Below are 24,758 nucleotides of genomic sequence, written 5' to 3'. Positions count from 1 at the left end.
CTCTCGATAGTTTTTTCGTCACATAGACTACCTTGTTCTTCGTGGTAATTTTCTCATGGATAACATATCCCAATACTTCAATCGAGTAGCAGCTACTCAGTCTTTATTAAAATATACATTATTGCATTGTGATAATTATACTCGAAGTTTACTTTAATTTAAACAAAAATAATTTGGAGAATATTGCTGGATTATTTTACTAAATATTTTTGTTCTCCTTCTTTCAGTTGGCTTCAGTTGTAAAATATTTTAAAAATAAAAATAAACACGTATTGGTTTTGGGACGCAAACATATGAATAAATGGCCAAAGAGAGGTATGCAATTTGTTACTGATAATGCTGCTGTCTTCTTAGCTAATGACCTGTAAGTAGATCCACTCTTAATATTTGTGTTTCTTATGTATGTAATGTATACACACAAAATTTATTTTTTTTATTTCAATCGCAGATTCAATCATTTTTTTTAAATTGAAATGTCTTCAATCACGAAAATGATAGTATCAATCACCCATTTTGATTGAAACCCAACCCGATTTTCAGTTAAAATTTTAATTGACTTTTGTCACGGAATCAATTAATTGGGTGATTGATTAAAAAAATGATTGGTTTTTGACATAAAATTCAATCAATATTTTTATTGAATCAATTAAAACTTGCCACAGATGCCTTTTCAATAAGAATTCCAACAAAGTATAGTGTAATATTAAATTCAATTTATTAAAAATATGACATCGTCCGAACCGATTGAAAGTTAACGCCAAACTCAAAAAAAAAAAACAAAAGTTTTTCTGATCTATTACAATTCAATGCGTTCATGCGAATGTAACAAAAAAATAAAGAAAGCAAACAAGAAAATACAGAGACTATTATTAGGATTGTTCGTGACAAACTTTAATTAAAATCGCGACAAGAATCAATCAACTATTTGATTGATTCAATTAAATAATTAATTGATATTGGCAATAAATTTCAATCAATGAACAAGTTTTGTTCAAGGAAAAACTTTTACGAAAAAGGCGTAAATCTAGGGACAATGAAGTTTTGAATTCGCAACTCAAAAGGTTAAGTAAGGTTATAAATTTTGCTTCAAGAGTTTGTAGAAGTAATTACTTTACGAAGTTGGTTTTGATTCTAGAAAATTATGGAGTTTCATAAATAGGACATTGGGTAGAATGAAAAAAAGGAACATCAATCTTTGTAATGCAGAAGGGGGGACCTGTAATCAGGGATCAGGAGAAAGTAGAAACATTTAACGATTACTTTATATCCTCGATACATCAACTAAAGGAACAAATTGAAGTTCGGTCAGATGATTTGATAGATTTTTTTAATACATCTGTTGTTCCCAATAATATATTTCGGATTAAGGATATCGGATTGCAACACGTAAGAGATGTTATTATGGCCATGAGAGTAGATAAGTTTGCGGGTAGTGATAATATATCTCCCAGCATTATTTTGGGATGTATAGATGAAATTTCACCGTTCTTAATGGAAATATTTAATAAGATGTAGGCTTCATCCGAATATCCCAATATACTCAAAGTCAACAAAATTGTTCCCATACCTAAGACAATAAATTCATTGTTTAAAGAGAAATATAGAACTATATCTGTATTGTCTGCTGTTGATAAGGTTCTGGAAAGAATTTTATATGAAAAGCTCTCGAGTTACTTAGATGAGAATCGATTACTGTATAATTTTCAGTTTGGATTTAGGAAAGGATGTGGGACGGAGGATGCGGTTTTGAATGTGGTGCATCATATATGTAAAGGTTTAGATAGAGGTTTCAGTGGAGTGGCAGGACTCTTCTATGATTTCGCAAAGGCCTTCGATAGGGTGAACCATCAGATTTTGTTTGAGAAGATGAAGTGGTATGGGATTGGTTGACTTGAGTTAGAACTTTTTCGTGATTATTTTAAAAATAGAATGCAGTTTGTTCAGATTAACGGGAAGAAAGGTTTTTTGGGTGCAGTTAAATTTGGCGTGCCACAGGGTAGTGGACTAGGTCCATTGCTATTTTCGATTTGTTTGAACGATTTAGCAAACATTAGTTTTGATGGCAAAATTTTTTTTGGTTTGCTGATGACATATGTCTATTTTATCCATATAAGTATGATTTAGCTTTAAGGTGTAGTATTGAACGAGATGCTGCGATACTGTTTGAATATGCCAGATTAAATCGGTTGATTCTTAATACAGATAAGACTGAAATGGTAAGATTTCGTCCGCATTCTGTAGCTCTGAATCGAGAGTTTAGTGTTTCGGTAAACGGGAAATCCATTGAGGAGTCTAGTTATGTTAAATATTTAGGTGTTTTGCTTCAAGGTAATATGGCGTGGGACTTGCATGTAAACGAACTGAAAAGGAAAGTCGCTCCGGCCGTTGGAATTTTATATAAATTGAGATGGAAGCTAGACGAAAGATGAAAATTGTTGATATTTAACGTCTTAATATAGTCGCATCTGAATTATTTGGCAATAGCGTATGGATGCAATAAAATTAATACTTATTTGAAATCCCTGCAAAGTTCCCAAAATAGAGCTTTGAAAAATGTTTATAACTTACCTATCAACTTTTCAAGTAATGTTTTAATAGATCTATAGCGGAAAGTACACTTCCCATTCATGGTATTTTTCAAGTGCTTCTTTTTGTGTATAAATGTTTAGATGACATTGGTCACCACACCATGAAATATAGTCGCATCTGAATTATTTGGCAATAGCGTATGGATGCAATAAAATTAATACTTATTTGAAATCCCTGCAAAGTTCCCAAAATAGAGCTTTGAAAAATGTTTATAACTTACCTATCAACTTTTCAAGTAATGTTTTAATAGATCTATAGCGGAAAGTACACTTCCCATTCATGGTATTTTTCAAGTGCTTCTTTTTGTGTATAAATGTTTAGATGACATTGGTCACCACACCATGAAATTTGATCTAATTCAGACTCATTTTAATACAAGAAATCAAGAAAATATTAAAGTACCGCGCTGTAGACTGGAAAAGTGTAAGCAAAGGATTGATTATTCAGGAGGATTAATATACAACGAGTTACCACAAAAATGGAGATTAGTTCTACAATTACACACACAAATTTCATGTATTGAATTATAATTTATTCATAATTTTTTATAAACTATAGCCAAAAATAATTTCTTATGTATTTATATTAATTATTGTTGCCAATTTCCTCTATAATGCCTCTTGGCGCTGAGGACCAATTTTTTATGAATGTAAATATTGACTTATACTAAATAAACACATACAAAAAAAGGAAATAAAAGAAAATATGAGTTTCTTATAAAAAATATTGTGAATTATGCTATAAACAAAATAATTTAGTTCTTGCAATTTGTGTGTTTTATTCTAACATAACTTACGCGTACATTAACAATCTATACACGGTTGAAAAAGACTGTTTTTCATATGTTTGGCTATAAACATTATATGTTTGGAACACAAATTTTTAAACACAATATTTTTGAGTGCAAGCATATAATGTTCATAAACTAGCATAACATGTTTGGGACATATATGTTAATATGTTAGAACATATTATGTTTGGGACATAAAATGTTTGTAAATATAATATGCTTGAATGCAAACATATATTAATTTAGAAATAGCCTATAAACATATATGTGTTTAGTAGCTTGGAGCGCTATTTAACAGGGAGCGATATTGAATTAAGTTGGTGGTTGTTGCTTGTTATTACAAAATTAACATTTTATTTTTCCTTGAGCAATTGATCAGCTACTTCTTTGATCCTTACAAACTGTGTGGTCCGCTGTTCGAATCCCCGTCCGGCAAAAGGTAAAATTAAAATAAAAAAAAATCATAAAATTGAATAATTTCTTCTACAATGTTTGTATTACAGAAAAAGGTGCTAAGAACTAAAAAATCTCGTGGAAGTGAGAAAGATGTCGGGGAATATACAATTGGGCAGAAACAAAATTTTGAGCATTCAGGTCGAAAACCTATGTTGTTAGCACTTATATTACCTGTTTATTTTCATAATTCATTATGATTGTAAATATATAAATAAATAAATAAAATTTTGAGCACAATATTGTTTGGGAGAATTTTTTTTAAGCATATAATATTTTTGGGTGCAAAATGCTTCCAAACATATTATATGGTCACATAATAACATATTGTTTTTTGGAAGACAACATTATTGAATTTGGATGCAAAAATACAAAATGTTTGGAACTTAGACTACCCAAACTTATATTGTTTAGACCAATATGCTTTCAAACATATTATATATTGTTAGAGATCAAACATATAAATGTTTGGGCAATACCCAAAAATGTATATGCTTGAAGCAAAATATGTTTGGGAGTATATGTTACAGAAGCGATTTTTTGTGAGGGTGTAACAACTAAAGAGTGAAAAAAAAAATAAATAGATGCGCCTAGATTTCCAATAAATCAGCAGTCTTTAAGCTAAATTTGTTTTTCTGAAAGTAAACAGAATAATTAGAACTTCGTTTTGTTCAATTAAAGTTAATTTTATTAAACATTACCTGCATGGAATATCAAGTTGAATTTTTATTTCCAGGTTGCAGATTTATAATCTTCTTTCGTCGTTGTAATCTTTTTGCATAAAAAGGTTATTAAGGGACTCGATTTAATTTAATTTTAGTAGCAATTCCTTTCCAATATTTCCCCACATTGAAATCGCCTATTAAAATTTGAACCAACCAGATATAAAAATAATGGCAAAGAAATGTAATATTTGGTGAAGATAACATACTATGCAAATTCTGGAAATAAAAAAATATAAATGGAAAATACATATTTTTATTATACATATTTATTGCGATTGTCCAATATTTTTCATATCTTTTAAATCCAAAAGAAGGATTTTTCATATCTTTTAAATCCTTTAAGGATTTTGGTATTGATTCCGAACCAAAGAAGGGAATTCTGGAAAAAATATACACAAATGTATCATTTTACCACAATTCGCCCATCTTGAACTTCGTATGGCACTCAAGACATTTTTGCAAATTTGAACTCAAATTTTTTCATCAAACTATGAAATTTTCTTTTAAAAGCGAAAAAAATTATGTATTGTTACAAATGTGATGTTTCCAGATTTTGCTTAGTTTCCGTTAATTCAAATTGTAACAATAAAATTACGTCAGCACTTGTTAGAATCGTCTATTTATTTTCTAGTGTCATCCTCCCTAGAACTAATACAATTCCCAAGAAATACTTTTTCTTAAATTTCATTTATGTATTTTTTAAATTCATCGCTATTTGATTCCAGGTCGCAGGATGATCCATTTCTTTTGTATGCAACATTAAAAAGTGGCCAACGAACAGACTTCTTTTCGAGAGATTTCATGAGACAACATGCATTTCTTCTTGGTCCGGAATTGAAAGGGATTTTTCGTCGATGGCAACAAGAGCACCAGTATTCCTTAGTCACTCAAACGAATAGCGGGAAAATAATTGTCAAGGAACCCATTAGGCATTTAATATGTGCACACAAAGTTCAAGATCGTTGGCATGTACCATACAAACTACAATACGAACAGCACGTACCTGATAGTTTCAATATACCGGAATATTGGATGTGTATAAAAATTTAATAGATTCAATAAAAATAAATGCAAACAGTAGATTTGATTTTTAACTCAATTGTTTTATTCATTTTAAATCAAATTCACCAAATTGCATGTATAAATTGAAGTTTTGAAAATTATTGCAATATGGCAAGCGAAAATGTGAATAATTGGGAGGAGCCTCTTTCAGACACATCGGAGGAGCCCAATTTTGAAGATAACAATTACCTAACATATGAAGATCACCGGTGTAAGGAAAACATGAAAAAGTTACATAAGTATGTGGAGGAGATGTCGTATATTCCAGCTAAGCCTCCAACTGCAAGTACCTATACGGAAAATTTGTCAAAACCCAAAAAAATTCATATTATAAGTACGGCAAAGGATTATGGCGACATTGAACCTCAAGAGAGGAGCAAACGTTATAAACGATCAGCAAGCAAATTTAATACCATAACCACAGAGTATGTATTAATGAAACTAATAATCGAAACTACATTGTGCAATAGTTGAAATCAGATTTTTCTTGCAATCAGATATAAAATGTGAGTTACAGCAGTCAAACCTGTGTGTTCCTTGTTTGCCGTCCAAAAATAACATTTTGCTCTTGAAACATGTTTGAGGTGATCATATTCCTTCTCTGCTTGTATACTCTCTCTCATTGTCTCTGTATGGTGCAACATTAGGGATGTTGCTGTGATTTTTTTCTGAATCCCGATTGGCAAGGATTAATTAAAGAAAAATTGTCTAAATGACGATCTTTATGTACAATCATCAGAACAGGAAATATAGGCGGTAATCACAACATTGGCAACCATTAGTCCCTTTTGGATTTTCATGCATGAATCACGTTACTTCTGGTTCACTTGGACATGCAGACCTTGTAATAAAACCTTAACTAAAATACCTATTTCAAGTAGGGGTTTTCTGTTTTTACCATTGAACAACTCCAGTTATGCGTTCTGTTGTTCTCAAAACTTTAACTGTAGACTAAAGTTATCATTTGGAGGTACCGAATTCTCTAAACCTATACGTCCTAAATAAGTTTACTCAGCTTATACACAAGAGGTGCTTAGTTTGTTCTATTGCCTTCGCATCATGTCAACTCATGTAGCAGTCAACACTGCCATTTTAGCCAACTCCCCTTTCAGACAATGATTCGTGGTAGCTGATATCATAAGTGATAGGTATACAAGTATAGCTCCGATATGGACTTTTAGCCTTATATTGAACTAACAGTACAGCTTACTTTCCAACATAACCCCAAGGTTTTGTGTATATTCGCTTATGCGAATTTCATTGTCATCAAACGAGATCTTTTTCCACAAAAAGTCGATTATAAGAATTCGAAGATTTTCCATTAATATTAATCGAGTTTCATAGATGAAATTCCAAACTTTATTAAGGTAAATGATAAAATGCAAACTTTTTTTGACTTCAATAATTTTTTGTTTAACTTAATTAAATTAACTCAAAAAGAGAAAACAATTTATACACAAATTAAATGTTACGAATTTCTTAAAAATTGTAAATGTTGCCTGTATCGATTTGAATTAACTTTATAGCCTAATTGACACCATTGTATTGATTTCTTTAAGTTCAGAATTATAACAAATCAGTCACTTATGTTAGGCTCACTTAGACTATCAGGCTCACTTAGACTATTCAGTCCATTGTGATACCACATTGGTGAACTTCTCTCTAATCACTGAGTGCTGCCCGATTCCATGTTAAGTTCAATGACAAGGGACCTCCTTTTTAAAGCCGTGAAACCACTTAGAGAAGCTTTGAAACCCTCAGAAATGTCACCAGCATTACTGAGGTGGGATAATCGACCGCTGAAAAACTTTTTTTGGTGTTCGGTCGAAGCAGGAATCGAACCTACGACCTTGTGTATGCAAGGCGGGCATGCTAACCATTGCACCACGGTGGGTCAAGAACAAAATGAAAAGTATATATTTTTGGTGATAAACGTTTATTTTTTTACAGGATGTAAAAACAATTTCATAGACTAACTCAAAAAATCTTTTCTCGCTAATTGCATCTTCCCTCGCATCTTTCTCACTTCTACGAGGTTTCTAGCAAAGATTATAGTTTAATATTCGAACCAAACGCGTATACGACAAGTATTGACATAGCATTAAAATGCAAATAAAAAGAAATTAAGAGCAAATAAAAAGAAATTAAGAGCACGAAATAAATTTCCATAAAGGGGAAAATGTAATTTTTTTGTTGTTGCCTAAAATTTAACATTGTTTCATTAAGAAAATTACATTTTTCATTTAAAAAATAAAAACTAAAAACAACTAAAAGATTACAAACATGTATTAAACTAATCTGGCAAATGCAACATTTGGTATGACGCAAACCAATCTTGCATCTTCCTCAAATCTATAATCTTTGGTTTCTAGCAAAGATTATAGAAGAGGAAGATAGGAGATTGGCTACTGAGCACATCAAACCATTTACCACATTAGTTTAATACTCGAACCAAACGCGTATACGACAAGTATTGACATAGCATTAAAATGCAAATAAAAAGAAATTAAGAGCACGAAATAAATTTCCATAAAGGGGAAAATATATATTTTTTGTTGTTGCCTAAAATTTAACATTGTTTCATTAAGAAAATTACATTTTTCATTTAAAAAATAAAAACAACTAAAAGATTACAAACATGTATTAAACTAATCTGGCAAATGCAACATTTGGTATGACGCAAGCCAATCTCCCATCTTCCTCAAATCGACACACCCAAAGAAATTTGTTAGCAGGGACAGCAGAAAAGTCTGCTAAAACAGCAGAAAGTCTGCTGAAAAAGGGACAGCAGTCACTGTTTGCTGAAATAACAAACATTTCCTGCTAGTAGGGACAGCAGAAAAGTCTGCTAAAACAGCAGAAAGTCTGCTGAAAAAGGGACAGCAGTCACTGTTTGCTGAAATAACAAACATTTCCTGCTATTTTTGAAGCTAGATTACACTAAAACGTGTTTTATTTTGGCTAAAATAAATAAAAATGTCAACTTAGGAGCTATCCTAAGATAATTAAAACAATATTTTATGAATATCTATAGTATTTGACCAAAAATCTGAATATTTATAAAATTGAGGCATAACAGCAAACAAAATGTTTGCTGATCGTTTTTAGTAGCTTGTAAGTATATAACAGTGCAAAAATACACCAAAAACTACTTTTGGTTCTTAAATATGCTTTGGGGAAAAATGTATAACCTAAAATGTTTATAAATTGTTGTTCATTAGGCCCTGAAGTACAAAAATATAACAGCAGACATCGACTGCAGTTTTTAGCAGACTTTTTTCTATGAGTGTAATCTTTGGTTTCTAGCACCTTTTTCTGTAATGCAAACAATGTAGAAGAAATTCGATTTTATAAATTTTTAATCGAATCGAACCGTTATTGTCATCAACCGACAATTATCGCTGTAGCTATCAACGTACAAGCAGAGAATGAAGCCGACCCATTTTTGTCGGCAGCTGACACAAAATTTTGCCTCCGACGGCGGCGGCTTGACGGCTAAGCCGATATAAAATTGTGTATTCGGCGGCGCACAATTATCTATATAAAATCAATTCAAAGTTTTCCGAATTGTAGTGAGACTAGTTGTACAACCAATCTTGCAATCAAATTTACATTTCATTTAAATTTTCTGAGCTAAATATTTGTAAAACTATTACAGCAAATTGATACTAATTGATTATAGGTGGAAAGTTCATAATTTTCTTAATCTTCATTCTCTGCGCGCAAGCAACGCAAACAGTCAAACAGTTATATTTATATAGCCTAGTTTTGGGCGCCCACGAGCCGATGTAAAGAAACTTGATTTAACAGGAACATACATTTACATTTTCAGAGGTCAAATCTGGGGATCGGTTTATATGAGGGCTATATATAATTATAGACCGATATGCACTAATTTTTGCATTGTTGTTAGTGTCCATATACTTAAACCAAATACAAAATTTCAACTGCATCGGATGAAATTTGCTCCTCCAAGAGGCTCCAAAACCAAATCTGGGGGGGGGGGGGGGGTTTAGAAATAATTATGGACCAATTTGTGCATGGTTGTTAGAGACCATATGTTAGAAACATGGTTGCATGGTTATTAGAGACCATATACTAACACCACGTACCAAATTTCGACCGGATCGGATGAACTTTTTTCCCAAAGAGACCCTGGAGGTCAAATCTGGGGATCGGTTTATATAGGAGCTATATATAATAGAGTGACCGCAACTTATATGGGGCAAACAAATGTCGGAATCTTGTTCGCCTTAACCCCACAAAACGAATCCCCTTTCCAGATATTGGGATAGCCAAAATTTGAGCCCGATTAAACGACGTTAACACGTGCCGCTCGTCGCTCAAAATTAAAAAAAACGAATGTTTTGGCCAAACATTTGAATTGACTTCAGGGCCCAGTCGCCGGATGAGCTGCCATCCTCCAAAAGGGATCAAAGATCGTTTGCCTCAGTTGCTAAAGACAGCCTTGGTTCCAAAGCAAAAATGGGGGGAAATTGAGAATGCTCTGTCTGTCGTCTACTCACAGGTGCTGGAAAAGTTTCCCGGTTATTGCGAGTCACCGAGATCTCTGAAGAGGACATTCTAGATGACTCGATTGAAGCGGCTGATGTGACGGTTGTTGAAAATTCGATGGTCCTACGGATCCTCCAGATAAATTTTCATCATTGCATGTGCTGTCTTAAAAGTTCTCCTGATGAAAGGGGACATATACATAGTTCTTATTCAAGAACCACGCCCAGAAAAAAGTGACCCCTTCTTTAAGTTAAAATGAACTCATTGTGAAGAAAGTTGAACTTCGTATAGCGCCAAAGACATTTTTATTTGATTTAACGATATGATTTTCGTAGAAATTAGGTAGAACGCATTTCATATATTAATTAACATTTTCCTATATTTATGTACCACTATACTACAGAATGAAAAATTTTAACTGAATTGAATTCATATATGGAATGACTTTATTGAGCTTTTTTCATTCATTCGGACAAATCTTACATATTTGGGGTAAACTTTTTACTTCAAATTTAGAACTGCAATATTATTTTTTAACAATCTCTCCGTATACCATAACAACGCGATTCCAACTAAAAAAACAACCCACGCGCAAACACGTCGATTACATCGATGACAGGTATCGATTACAGGTAGATAAAAGAAATGTAGGAAATTTTCCTATATTCTAACAAGTGTGTTTCCTTAAGTTTTGAAAGGATTGAATACTTCTTAGTACGAATGAACTAAAATATTTTTCTATGCCAAGTGTTATTCGTATGTATGATAAGCTTTCTATAATAAAGGAAGTCAGAATTATCATTTTATAAGAAATCTTTCTAAATTTGAGGAAACTTGGTTTTAGTTTTTGTTTATTTTTACGAACGCTTTGTTATCAGTGAATAATATTTTCTTTTTCAGTAGTAAATTCTTATACCCAGCGAAGAAAACAGTATTAGTAAAATGCCATGCCTTATTCTAGTTAATGAACTATTCCTAACTGCTTTCAGTTTAGGATTTTTTTACTGGAACAAGTAAATTTTATTATTTCACACAAAAATTTAACTGAATGGAAATAAAATGGCTAAACTAAATTGTTGAACATTTTTTCCTTTCGAAGACACTTTTTTCTGGGCGCATATGTTTATAGAAACAAAATATGTGAATTAAGTACTCCGGGGTTCAAACTATTGCAGTATACTGGTAATGATGTAAATCGAGCCTGTATAATTGCTAAAAACGAGCGTAACTTGTTTCTGCTTCCTTCAATGTGCAATGCAGACACTGTCGTTGCCAATTTAGAAATAGCCAAATGCAAATATTGGGTATCTTCGGTCTACATGGGACATGACAGGGAGATGCCTCCATGTGCCGTTAAGACCTTAGTTGAGGAGTCACTGAAAACAAAGACGAAACTCATTATGGGATGCGATGCGAATGCACATCATAGTATATGGGTAAGTAGTGATACTAATGCAAGGGGAGAGTCGCTAATAGAGTTTATTTTGCGTACTAATCTGGTAGTTTGCTACAAGGGAGATGCCCCAACCTTTGTCACTAAAAACAGGCAAGAGGTTTTGGACATCACCTTGGCCTCGCAAGAACTGAATCAAATGATATCTGAGTGACAGGTTTTAAGTGAACACAGCTTCTCAGATCATCGCTACATCAGTTTCAACTTTGATGTTCATTCCACCAAGACCATATTTCCGCCAAATGTTAGGAAAGCTGACTGGAATAGGTATAGGGAAACGTTCAATATGATGATACCGGAAATAAAAGAGACAAATATGAGAAATGTGCAAGATATCGAACACGCAGTGGAGCGGACTACTAAGGCCTTCAACATCTCACTGAAAGCTGCATGCCCTAGAGGGAAGCCAAGGGGGAAAAATCGACCACCATGGTGGTCTACGGAATTAAGTAATATGAGGAAATCCTGCAGGAAGCTCTTTAACAAGGCAAAGTCCACTAGAGCCCCTGAGGATTGGGACGCTTACAAGAAGAATCTGAGAGTATACAAGCGAGAACTGAGAAATGCTCAGCATAACTCTTGGAATGATTACTGCAGCAGTATTGAGAATACGTCCGAGGCTTCCGAGGCTACGGAAGGTTCTAGCATCCACCAACTCCGCTCCAGGTTTTATTAAAACAGGTTTCATTAAACAATTGGACAACGTCCAGGGAGTAGACGCTGGAGGTACTATTGGACACACATTTTCCTGGAAATCAGACGGTTGAACCAGGTTCTGGCGGTGCCACAGTGGCTCAGCGGTCGTTTCCTATCGAGGAAATTGTATCGGAATCTAGAATAAGATGGGCGTTAAATAACTTTGGACCATTCAAATCCCCCGGACCTGATGGAATTACTACGGCGGAGTTACAAGCAGTGACTGACAAAATTATCCCCTGGTTGTCGGCGATATATAAAGGATGTATCAACTTATCATATATCCCAGGAAAGTGGAGGGAAACGAAAGTCGTTTTCATACCTAAAGCGGCTTTTCCCGCTCACTCGAGAGCGAAGGATTTCCGACCAATCAGCTTATCCTCATTCCTACTTAAGACTCTGGAGAGGATGATAGATATTTATCTTAGAACTAGCATCGATTCAAGTTTGTTCTCGAAACGACAGCATGCATACTCGAAGGGCAGGTCTACTGAGACCGCAGCTAGTCAGCTTTATTGAAAGCTCACTATCTGTCAAAGAATACACAATCGTGGCGTTTCTAGACATCGAAGGGGCGTTCAATAATGTCCATCCGAGCTCGATATTAAATGGACTGACAACTCTGAATTTCGATCCATGTATACTTGGGCTGTTAGACGAACTTCTAATGAAGAGACGTATTTCAACTACACTAGGACAAGCAAACATACAAAGGTATGTGAACAGAGGCACTCCCCAAGGAGGAGTTCTATCACCTCTTCTTTGGAATGTTGCTATAAATAACCTTCTGGTTACCCTAGAAAAAGAAAGGATAAAAGTGGTGGCATACGCAGATGATGTGGCTCTAGCAGTCAGGGGAAAATTCCCATCCACAATCAGAGATATTATTATTCAGAGATTACAATCAGAGATATTATTATTTGGTGAGTGTGCAAAATAACTTGACGTTATTTTGGACAGGAAGCTGAATTTTAAGCTTAATATTGAAGAAAGGGCGAGAAAAGCAACGGTAAATTTGTACTCGTGCAAAAAGGCAATAGGAAAAAAGTGGGGATTAAAACCAAAAATGTGCATTGACTATACACGGCAGTGGTTAGATCTATAATGATATATGGTGCTGTAGTCTGGTGGCCGGCACTTCACCAGCCAACAAGTTTAGACAAAGTTAAGCACGACAGGAACAAATTCCCTTAATGTCATGTTGCATCTATTGCCTTTAGACATTTTGGCCAAACAATCAGCTGCAACAACGGCTGTGGGGTTGCGCGAGCTATCGTTGTGGTCGGAAAAAAGTTACGGTCACAGTTCGGTCCTCAAAATAATGCCAGATGTGCCTAACGTAGTGGATTACACTTTGGCGAGTCCACTTTTCGACAAAAAGTTTGAGACTCTAATCCCCAACAGTGAGGCGTGGTGCACACAGACCCCGGGGAATATAGAATATATAGATTTCTACACTGATGGCTCCAAATTGGATGGACAATTGGGTTTCGGAGTATATTCTAATGATCTGGAACTTCGAATAGCGAAAAGATTACCTAATCACTGTAGTGTTTTTCAGGCTGAAATATTAGCAATAAGAGAGGTGGCGAATTGGCTGAGAAGTAATGTTCCAAAAAATGTGGGCATTAATATATACTCAGACAGTCAACCTGCAATAAAATCCTTGGACTCTGTGTTCCTCAACTCGACAACGGCCATCGATTGCCGCAAATCTCTCAATGAGATGGCTGAGCAGTACAATATTCACCTAATATGGGTGCCTGGCCATAGGAACATACCGGGGAACTGCGAAGCGGATGAGTTGGCAAGGCTAGGGACTACCTTACATATTCCAGGGGAACTAGAATTTGTTGGTATGCCCCTGGCTACCTGCAAGCTCATGCTGCGTGAGAAGCAAATGTTCGATGGGAGAATTGCAAGGGTTGTAACGACACCAAGCAAATATGGCCCCATTTCAACTTAAACCGCACACTAGATATGCTAATGTTCTCGAGACGTCAGATATCACTCCTGATATCTGCTATAACGGGTCGTTGCCTGATAGGAGATTTTGCAAAAACTATTGGCGCGAAGTATAATGACTATGATGTATGAGCTGTCATGATGTGGAGGAAAAGGAATCAATTAAACACCTCTTGTGTGAGTGTCCTGCATTTTGTGTAAAGCGCAAGCAACTTTTAGGAGCATATAGCTTCAGATTACTGGCGGATCTGGAAAACGTTAACTTAAGCAGTCTGCTAATGTTTTTGGAACAATCTGGTTGGTTCAACAAAGAAAAATAATCAAGAAGGTTCAGCGGTTAAAACTAGAAGTGCCCATATGTAATAGGTACTTTTAGTTAATGTGGTATCACAATGGACTGAATAGTCTAAGTGAGCCTGAATCTTAATCGGGCTGCCACTTTAACCTAACCTAACAAAAGGGAATTTCCAACGAATTATTATTCGAGCTTTATGGACAAAGTAGATTAAGGAACTTGATCAATAGTCATTCAAAAGGAATTTCGTTTGTCTAAAATTTCGTTCCTGAAAAAAAGTATTTTTTCTTTGGGTGTGTGTAGTTAAATTAAAGAACATCTTTGGGAGAACATTTTCGGAAGTGCTTTTGCTTTTAGAACAACTTCCAAATTTTTTGCTGGGTACTCAGTTTATTAATTTGTTATAAGATTCATCAATAAAAATTTCCTATTTTTTCAGTGAACTGGAACATGTTTTAAGAAAGGACACGTTTTTCGACTCACAAAATGAAGATATAGCAAAACGTAAAAACCAAATTTACTATGAAATGCTAAACAAGTTGGAGCGCCAAAGTCGAACCCAGTATTTGAAAGTTTTGATCAATAAATTTACGCAATTTGTTGCAAAATTAGCCACATCGATGAGTATACCACCAACATTGTTTGATCCTTATGCTCGCATGCAACGTGGTATATTTTGTAATATCCTCTTGGCCATTGGTGTGCAACCAAATAGTCAATTAGCAATTTACTACAACACGAAGGAAGGAAATGAATACGAGGTAGTTCACAGGCTCTCTCATGCAATACTCTGTTTGATCATAAAGGCACTGGATGCAGCTTCAAAACAGAATGTTAACAACACAAAGCCTATCGAAGTGGACTTTAAGTTGGACAGTTATATCAAAGATCGTATAATGTGTGCAGCTGAGAAAAAAACCAAAGCAATCAATTTAAAACAATGTACAGATTAGATGAAGAGTAATGAAAAATCTTAATTTCCATTTGAATGTTGAGCGGTTGTTATTTTGAATGCAGCTAAGATATATCAAACACTAGTTCAAAAACGGCCTTTTAGCTCCCGTGTCAGACCAGTTCTTGAATATAGCGATATGCGGATATGATATATATATATATATATATTGGTCCTTCGAAAAATCCTAGCAGAGACTAGGATAGGAAAGAAATCCAGTAGAAAGTTTGCAAATACGGAACGTTCATTCTGAACTTCAATCGCAATACAACAACGATACTAAATAAAAGTCAATTTAATTTGATTCGGCCTAAAAGCGTCAATTGGGCATCTCTAAACTCATCAGGTGACATCTATTATTATTGCCAGTATCATCGAGTGACAGCAGAGTACGAGGTTTTTTGAGAGAAAAAGTGAAAAGTAAGAGAATAAAAGGAGGTAGGTTCGGTAGCATGTTGGTGATTATAGTGATTACGATCAAAATACAAAAAAATTACAAACAACAATATAATTGGCGGTGAAATCGCGACCGGGATCGAAAAAAAAAACCTTTGAGAAAAAAAACAACAAAAACTAAATCATATACTCATACATTACATTAATTCAAATACATATAAAATAAAATTGTTAGTGTGTGAGTGTAAAATAAAAAAGAAGAAAAGTTATATCAAAAGTGGCATAGAATATATAATATCTTAAAAAGTGCATAAAAATACAAAAAAAAATAGAGAAAAAAAGTATATAAAAGAAAAGTGACAACCACATAAAAATACCAACAAACAATAACAGTTATATTTACAAGTGAGAAAATAAGAGAAAGAATAAAAACCCAAAGTGAACGTTAAAATGAATATTTTAATTTAAATAAACCATAAAAGTTCATTATTGTGTTTTCCATAATAAAATACAAATGTGCCACTGAAATTAAGTAAAATTTTTATGGAAAATTTGCATTGGAATAACATATAAACAAAGTTTTTGTACGACAAATCGAACAGTGATGCCAAATACAGCTGGTGAGGAGCATATGACAAGTTGTAGTTAACAGCTGTCATGCAGTGAACATACTCTATATTGATCAGTGTCTCAAATGTCACAACAAAAACAAAAGAGTGAAGTGTAAGTGGACAGACATTAAATAAAGTGAGAAATTATAAAAATAAATATTGAATAGGAAAGCAACACTGGATTTTCGAACAATAGTCATAGTGAAAAATTGAAATAAAAACAAAAAACAAGTAATTTAGAGTGAAATAGAAACATTTTCAAAAACATTATCAAAAAGCTTTCAACGTCACTCAAGAAGAAAACAAGAAAAGGGTGAGTCTTTCATTTTGTTTATATAAATAACCAGAAATTGAAGAAAATAAAATTGAAAAAAAAAAACAAAACATTAAAAGATAAACATTTGGAGACATTTCGGTTATTTAATGTGGTTTCTCTTTATTTTTTTGGAGAAGAAAATCGCTCAAAATTTTGACAACATAAATCGAAAAATTAATGCGTTTCAATATTTTCTTCGAATAATTGGCTTACTCATATTTTATTAACTTAAAATATCTGATCTAAGTCATAAAAGAAAACGCAGAACGGAATAGATTGGTGCTTTTTTTTATGGAAATAAAAAGCATTAGTTGTCTTCATAACAAAAGAAAAAAGTTTCAGAAGAGACCATAACAAGATCAGCTGACCTCCACTATCGCAACGATATTCGAGAGCTTGAGAACGATCAGCTGACCAAATTTCTCATTGACCACAGCATTCCCAAAATAGGGTTGCCATATCGAGGATTTGTTATGTTTACCCGCCGGGATTGCTATAAACGTTTTTAAAATATAAAACAATATATCTAAGATTTCATTATTCAAATCATATAAAATATCAACTTTTTCGTATATAAACTTTGATAATTTCGCTCAAACAACTGCTCACTCGAATCGAATCGTTGATAATAAAAAAAAAATTGAGATACAATATGGCTGAACGTAGAAAATTTTTGTTTATTAACGACCTGTTGGTATCATTTTGCAAAGAATTCAAACCTGCGGAAAATGCAAAAATTTTGTCATTGAAAATCGAGGAAAACGAATTAGAAAAGAGATGGACTAAATTGTCAGAAACCTATGAAAGTATCATGACAGGTGAAGAAACAGCAGAAAATGCCGATATCGTGAAAATGGCTACTATGAGATACAAAGAGGCATACAAAGAATACCTATCATGTAAATGTAAAATAGCTGAAATGATTTCGCAAAAACAGCCAGCAAGGGCTGACGAAACAATTCTAAACAATACTATTAGTCAACAAAATTCTTCGTTAAAACTACCTCCCTGCGACACACCTCCGTTTGAGGGAGGATACTCGAAATGGCCGGCATTCCGAGATATTTTTTGGGCTGTCTTTGGAACCCACCCAGACTTGTCACCTGCTCAAAAACTCTTCCATTTGAGAGGAAAAACTAGGGGAGAAGCTTATCAAATTGTCAGTAAATTTGATTTAGTTGACGACAATTTCCAATTAGCTTGGGATTCTCTCAAAAACCGCTACGAAAACCCTCGTATTCTCGTTCATCAGCAGATGAAAATCCTTTTTGGCATTCAAGCTGCTCAATCAGAAACTACCAAATCTATACGAACTATCCAACAGGGAATAAATGATAGCCTGTCCATATTCAAGTCCTACAAACTCAATACCGAAAATTGGGATCCTATTTTGATTCACCATTGTTCCACCAAGCTTCCCGAGGAAACTTTAAGGGCGTGGGAAGACTCCCTTTCTGATCACAAGCAGCTTCCATCCTGGCAACAGATGAATGCTTTTCTCTCAAAAAGAATTGAGATTTTAGAGACTCTGACCGACTATAGGAAATCTAACTCAAGAGATAATCAGAATCATCATCATAAGACCCAATCATTTCACCAGACTCGCGGCGATGGAAATAACAATCCTCATAATTGTAGAAAATGTAACAGAAATCATTCCCTACGAAATTGCGAAGATTTCAAAGCATTACCAGTAAATGACCGTTTGAAATTTGTATACTCGAATAAAATTTGTTCTAATTGTTTGTCGTCAAGGCATTTGAAACCAACCTGCACGAGTACTAAATTTTGTAAAGAATGTAGTAAAAAGCATCACACCTTGTTGCATCTAACATCATACCACGATCGAAGTACTTCTAATTCCAATCGAGTAACCCAAAGACCATCTTCATCTCAATTTTCGTCGTCGAATAATGTCCCTCCTACTGAAGACGATCCTAATTTAGAATCGTCAGTTGATTTAGTTCAGGCTCATTTCGTGCGCCATGAGGGCACAACTGTTTTGCCTACGGCTCTGATAAATATTGAGCACGCTGGTGAATTATTTGCGATTCGTGCACTCCTCGATAGCGGGTCGGAAAGGAGTTTTATTTCGAAAAGGATTCAGCAGAGACTTGCAATCCCCATTGACACACACATGTCACAAATCTCAGGTTTGGGTGGAACAGTGGTAGGGAACTCCACAGGACGATGTGTCGTCAACCTTAAATCACGTGCTTCGAATTACTCAATAAAAATTACTGCCATCGTGGTATCGAAACTGTCTCATTTTTTGCCGTCCAGGAAAGTGAGAATCGAGAATCTCCATGACATCAAGAAATTAAACCTAGCGGACCCAAACTTTTTTAAACCCGCCCCTATAGATATGATCATAGGTAGTGATTACTTGCCATCAATCAATATGAAGGGCGTATTAATGAATATTGCCAATGGTCTAGAAGCTAGGGAATCCAAATTTGGTTGGTATCTATCGGGGCCCCTTCCAACAAATGAGGTCCATACATTTTCAACAAGAGTATATGACACGAACGAAAATTCACTCAATGAACAGCTTAGACGCTTTTGGGAAATAGAGGAAGTCAACAAGACCATGATAATTACTGATGACGATAATTATTGCGAAGATTTTTACAAAAATACTACCTACCGTCAATCAGATGGGCGTTATGTTGTTCGGTTGCCTTTTCGTCGGGAATTTCCTGACACGATATTTCTTGGACAGTCCCAAAATATGGCCGTGGCTCAATATAGGCGTATGGAGACCATGCTGAGCAAAAATCCATTGCTAAAAAAGGAATACGAGGATGTTCTACGTGAATATTTGCAATTAGATCACATGGGTCAAGTCAATCATGTCGATAGTTCTTCGGACAAACAATTTTCATTCTTTTTGCCCCACCACGCCGTAATGAAACCTGAGAGCAAGACAACAAAAGTGCGGGTAGTATTTAATGGTTCCAAAAAGACGAAAAGCGGATATTCTCTAAATGATGCACTCTACTCAGGACCAACTTTACAGGCAGATATTGTTCAAGTAATTTTAAACTGGCGTTATTATAGATACGTGTTCACAGGTGACATACAGAAAATGTATCGCCAGATACTTGTTCATCCTGATGACCGACCCTATCAGCGTATAGTATTTCGTGCTGATCCCAAAGATTCCATAAAATCCTTTGAACTCAAAACAGTAACTTTTGGGTTAAACTGTGCACCCTTCCTGGCCATACGAACCCTAAAGCAATTGAGCCTTGATTGTAAACAAGTTTTCCCATCAGCATCCTCAATCTTACAGAAGGAAATTTATGTAGACGATGTGTTATCGGGAGGACACACGTTAGTCGAGGCGAAGTCAAAGCAAAGTGAATTGATATCGACACTTGCCACAGCAGCCTTCCCTCTGAAAAAAATCACTGCTAATACGAAACCTTTGCTAGAAAATATACCCCGGGAGGATCTTTTGGATGAGGAATTCTTGAACTTTGATGACTCCAGCAAAGCCAAAACATTAGGAATACGCTGGGATGCACTTTCGGACAGTTTTTACTATAGGGTTGGACCCATTCCCACAGCATCAGTTGCAACCAAACGGCAAATCCTTTCAATTATTGCTCGACTTTTTGACCCTTTAGGATGGTTGGGACCCATTGTCATTTTAGCGAAATTTTTAATGCAACAGTTATGGGCTGAACATGTAAATTGGGACGATGGAGTTCCTCCACATTTGCTGGTCAAGTGGAAATCTTTTTGCGAGAACTTGCCACAGATCCATACCATTAAAATTCAGCGTTGGGTAGAATATGTCCCAGGTCAACAGATTCAAATACACGGCTTCTGCGACGCGTCGGAGAAAGCTTATTGTGGTGTTGTATATCTTCGAATCAACAACTCAGGTAAAATATCAAGCCACCTCCTTGTCGGAAAAACACGCGTTGCTCCTATCAAACGTTTAACCATCCCGAAATTGGAATTATGCGGAGCAGTGTTGCTAGCTCATCTTGTAAAAATAGTAGTCGACACTATGAATTGTGAACATGAGGTATATCTATGGACAGATTCCTCTATTGTCCTAAGTTGGCTACAAAAGGAACCTCAGACCCTTAAAACGTTCGTTGCCAATCGTATTTGTGAAATTTTAGGACTTTTTGAATCCACATGTTGGAGACATATAAAAACAGAAGAGAATCCAGCCGATTTAGGTACACGTGGAAGTACTCCAGATGATCTGGTTCAGAATAATCTTTGGTGGAATGGACCTTCCTGGCTTCAACATCCCCAAGACAAATGGCCACAACCACGCACCTTCGCTCCAACCGATTTAGAAATGAAAAAGTGTTCCAATTATCATGTAATTATTACAGAAGATATAATTTCCAGATTTTCTTCTTTCAATCGAGCTCTACGAGTCATGTGTTATGTTTACCGATTTATAGATCGATGTCGAAAACAATCAAGTGTAAATTCAGTTGGAACTCATTCCATTGCTGCCAATGACATTGTGTTGACAAACAGGAGATTAAGCATACTTTCTCAGAAGCTGTATTTTTGGCGAGAGTACCAATGTCTTAGCCACAAGTCTCCTATCAGCAATAAAAGCAATATTTTGACACTTGCTCCATTCCTGGACAAATTTGGTTTGCTACGTGTAGGAGGACGCCTAGAGAATGCAGGTCTTAGCTATGAAGAAAGGCATCCAATCATTATCGCTGATAAATCACATTTCGCACAATTACTGATACGATATACTCATCAAATCATGCTCCACGCCGAATTCAATCTAATGTTACGCGCCATACGCCAATGTTTTTATATACCAAGACTTAAAAACCTAATTCGTAAATGTATACGGAGCTGCATTACGTGCACACGATACAAACGACAGTTTCAGACCCAAATCATGGCTGCGCTTCCACCGGAACGTGTGAAATTTTCCTTACCATTTACATACGCTGGCGTGGATTTTGCTGGGCCTTTCAATGTTAAAACTTCTAGGTTGAGAAACGCAAAACTCATTAAAAGCTACGCAGCAGTATTTGTCTGTTTCTCAACTAAAGCGGTGCATCTTGAAGTGTGCTCGGACTTGTCCGCAGAGGGATTCTTGGCGGCCTTCACTCGTTTTACAGGACGTCGGGGACTTCCAAGGACTATGTTTTCAGACAACGGTCGCAATTTTGTGGGAGCTAGTCACAAGTTATTGAAAGAGCATAACGAATTCCTCAAAACGGCTGAACAGAGTTTGACTCAAAAGTACGGTCTCCATGGCTTTTCGTGGACTTTCATACCACCGTATGCCCCCCACATGGGAGGTCTTTGGGAGGCAGCGGTCAAGAGCATGAAGTCTCATATGAAAAAGATTACTAAGAATTTGTCTTTCACATTCGAAGAATTCAGTACACTATTGGTCAGAATTGAATCTATTCTTAACTCAAGACCCCTATCGCCAATGTCTCAAAACCCGTCGGAACTACTACCGCTGACCCCTGGACACTTCCTCCGAGGTGGTCCTATTGTTGCTCCTCCTGAGACCCAATCTAATTTAGAACCAGAGAACTTACCTTACATTAGCCGCTGGCAGCGATTGAAACACATTCAGCACATCTTCAGCCGACGCTGGAAGTCCGAGTACGTTACAGAACTCCAGCGCCGTTACAAATGGAAAACTACTTGCAGCAATATAAATGAAAATGACTTTGTTGTAATCAAAGACGACTCTCTGCCACCAACAGAATGGTGCGTCGGTCGGGTATCCAAAGTTATTAAAGGTCAAGATAACAATGTCCGAGTCGCCGAAATCCGGACACAAAATGGGGTCATCGTACGCCCGATTGTAAAACTTTGTGTCTTACCAACTTCGCAATAACCGCGTTGAAAGAAGAAGAAACTATTAATATGAAGCAGTTGATCGTATTTCCTATAATTTCTAGTTGGCTGTCGTACCTCTTTCTTTTTTTCTTTCTTTTCTCTTATTTGCAGCGCTACCGAAGCCGAGATATATTCCAGCCAAGTCGGAATACCTTGCCATTCCACAATGAGACGACACCATCTACATGGCCCATTTAACGGAAGTTGATTAGACGTCCTACCAATTTGGCCCGGGAAAATGTTGAACTCACGGTTCAACCTATGATGAGTACCCCCCTTGCTTATTATCTATTTTGACATTTGATTACTTGTATTTTTTGAATTGCATTGAAACAATATTGTTATCCTTTTCACTTATTTGTAATTAAGCCATTAAACTCGATACGATATCTATAACCGCTTTAGGCGGAATTTTGGTAGTTAATTGCGCTTCAACCTTCAATAAAAGCAAGTTGGTCTACGGCCCTTGACATCAACGAATTGGTCTCTTGTTTTTTTTATTTATTGGGGTAAATCTCACGGATTCACCAAATCAACAAATTAATAATTTTACTCCAAGTCCACGACCCACGAGTAAACATATATATATATATATATATATATATATATATATATATATATATATATATATATATATATATATATATATATATATATATATATATATATATATATATATATATATATATATATATATATATATACAGTCGAAGCTCGGTTTAACGAACGATATATTGTCAGGCCCTTTCGTTATTTAGAAAAATTCGTTAAATCGAACGGGAATATTAAATGTTAACTTTTATTGAAAATCGTAGTTTTTTTACCAGATGAGTAAAAATTCATAATCAGTTGAAAAAATTAAAACACAGAGACACTTAAAAAATAATACTTAAAATAATCCTGATGAACTTGATATATCTAGGTTAGGTTAGATTCAAGAGAGGATCCAAGATTCGCTGTCGTAAGGGGGCCTATATACACCCATGTCATAATTTGTGTGCTCTAACTTCTTAGACGAATTGCCTAATTTGTTTCCAGTGCCCGGTTTCAAGAATGGCCAGGCATAGGTAGTGTTCATAGTAACATCTTCCTAAAACGTCTTACATACACCACTACTTCCGCTGTTCCTGTCGGCATAGATGTACTCTCAATGCTAGATTGCCGTTTCGACCAGGCACCAAAAAAGTTTTTCAGCGGTAGTTTATCCCTCTCACTAATGATGTTGATATTCCTGTGTATTTCATAGTTTATCTTCAGCTATAAGACGGAGGTTCCTTGTCATTGAGCTAAATATAGAATCGGGTAGCACTCATTATTAAGAGAAAAATTCACCACCTATACAACTGGCAATCCTACGAAATATTGTCACTAACGGACCTATTACAGGACTAGTACCAGTGCTCGAGTTTGTCGTAGTTTTTAAATTTTCATATAATTTATTGATTTCTATACTCTCTTTATTTTAAAATTTTATTTGATCTAGACATTTACCTATGGGCCAACATAGTCCAAAAGTTTTTCTTTCTGACGCAATTTGGATGATCAAATTAATACCGGTACCTAAGGGTTTGTCCCAGACTGTTTCATGAGGACCTGTCTAGTCCTACTAAGTTCTCCCAGGTCATGTAGTTTGGAATGAGTCCAATCCGTGGCCTGCAGTGTAAATTTATCCCCGTCAATGACAAACCCCTGTTGAAGTGACCGGTCCCTTCCATACGTTTCTGCCAGAACTGGGACTGGTCTATTCACACCAGGGAGAAGTCCTGTACCGGTTCTGTTGTAGATCCATTTCCCGTAGCGAAGCTGCGCCACTCTATCTAACCTAACTTTACCAGTTACCCGGCCATTGAATATGTGTTTTCAAACATTTTAATGGAATCTAAATATCTTGGGAATGCTGTACTTTGTGGACATTTTCTAAGGACTTAAGCCATTCTCACAATCGTCAAATATTGCTGATTTTTTGTTGTTTATTTTCTTAAGATTAAAAGCCTTTTCGTTAAATCGAACGTAAATTTTGTTCAATTGTTCGTAATTTAGAATACTCAATGTTAAGAATTTTGACGTTCGTTAAATTG

General features: G+C 35.4%; 2 protein-coding genes and 1 long non-coding RNA gene across 3 annotated transcripts; all 3 read left to right on the top strand.

The window, feature by feature from the left end:
• Positions 1 to 207: 207 nt before the first annotated feature.
• On the top strand, positions 208 to 5,651 carry mldr (mitochondrial ribonuclease P catalytic subunit). The gene is made up of 2 exons (XM_075314374.1): positions 208 to 364; positions 5,283 to 5,651. Exons 1-2 carry the CDS (start codon positions 294 to 296, stop codon positions 5,605 to 5,607), a joined length of 396 nt encoding a protein of 131 aa, XP_075170489.1. The 5' UTR covers positions 208 to 293; the 3' UTR covers positions 5,608 to 5,651.
• Positions 5,652 to 15,532, top strand: LOC142242855 (uncharacterized). Its single transcript, XM_075314373.1, has 2 exons — positions 5,652 to 6,044; positions 14,983 to 15,532. Exons 1-2 carry the CDS (start codon positions 5,728 to 5,730, stop codon positions 15,494 to 15,496), a joined length of 831 nt encoding a protein of 276 aa, XP_075170488.1. The 5' UTR covers positions 5,652 to 5,727; the 3' UTR covers positions 15,497 to 15,532.
• A 179-nt stretch (positions 15,533 to 15,711) lies between these two features.
• On the top strand, positions 15,712 to 23,160 carry LOC142242858 (uncharacterized). The gene is made up of 2 exons (XR_012724213.1): positions 15,712 to 16,815; positions 22,792 to 23,160. It is a non-coding gene; the product is annotated as an uncharacterized LOC142242858 (long non-coding RNA).
• Positions 23,161 to 24,758: the final 1,598 nt, after the last annotated feature.

Source organism: Haematobia irritans, unplaced genomic scaffold (genome assembly GCF_050003625.1).
Source record: "Haematobia irritans isolate KBUSLIRL unplaced genomic scaffold, ASM5000362v1 scaffold_87, whole genome shotgun sequence".
NCBI classification, from domain to species: Eukaryota; Metazoa; Arthropoda; class Insecta; order Diptera; family Muscidae; genus Haematobia; species Haematobia irritans.
This window is presented reverse-complemented; position numbering and strand designations above follow the sequence as displayed.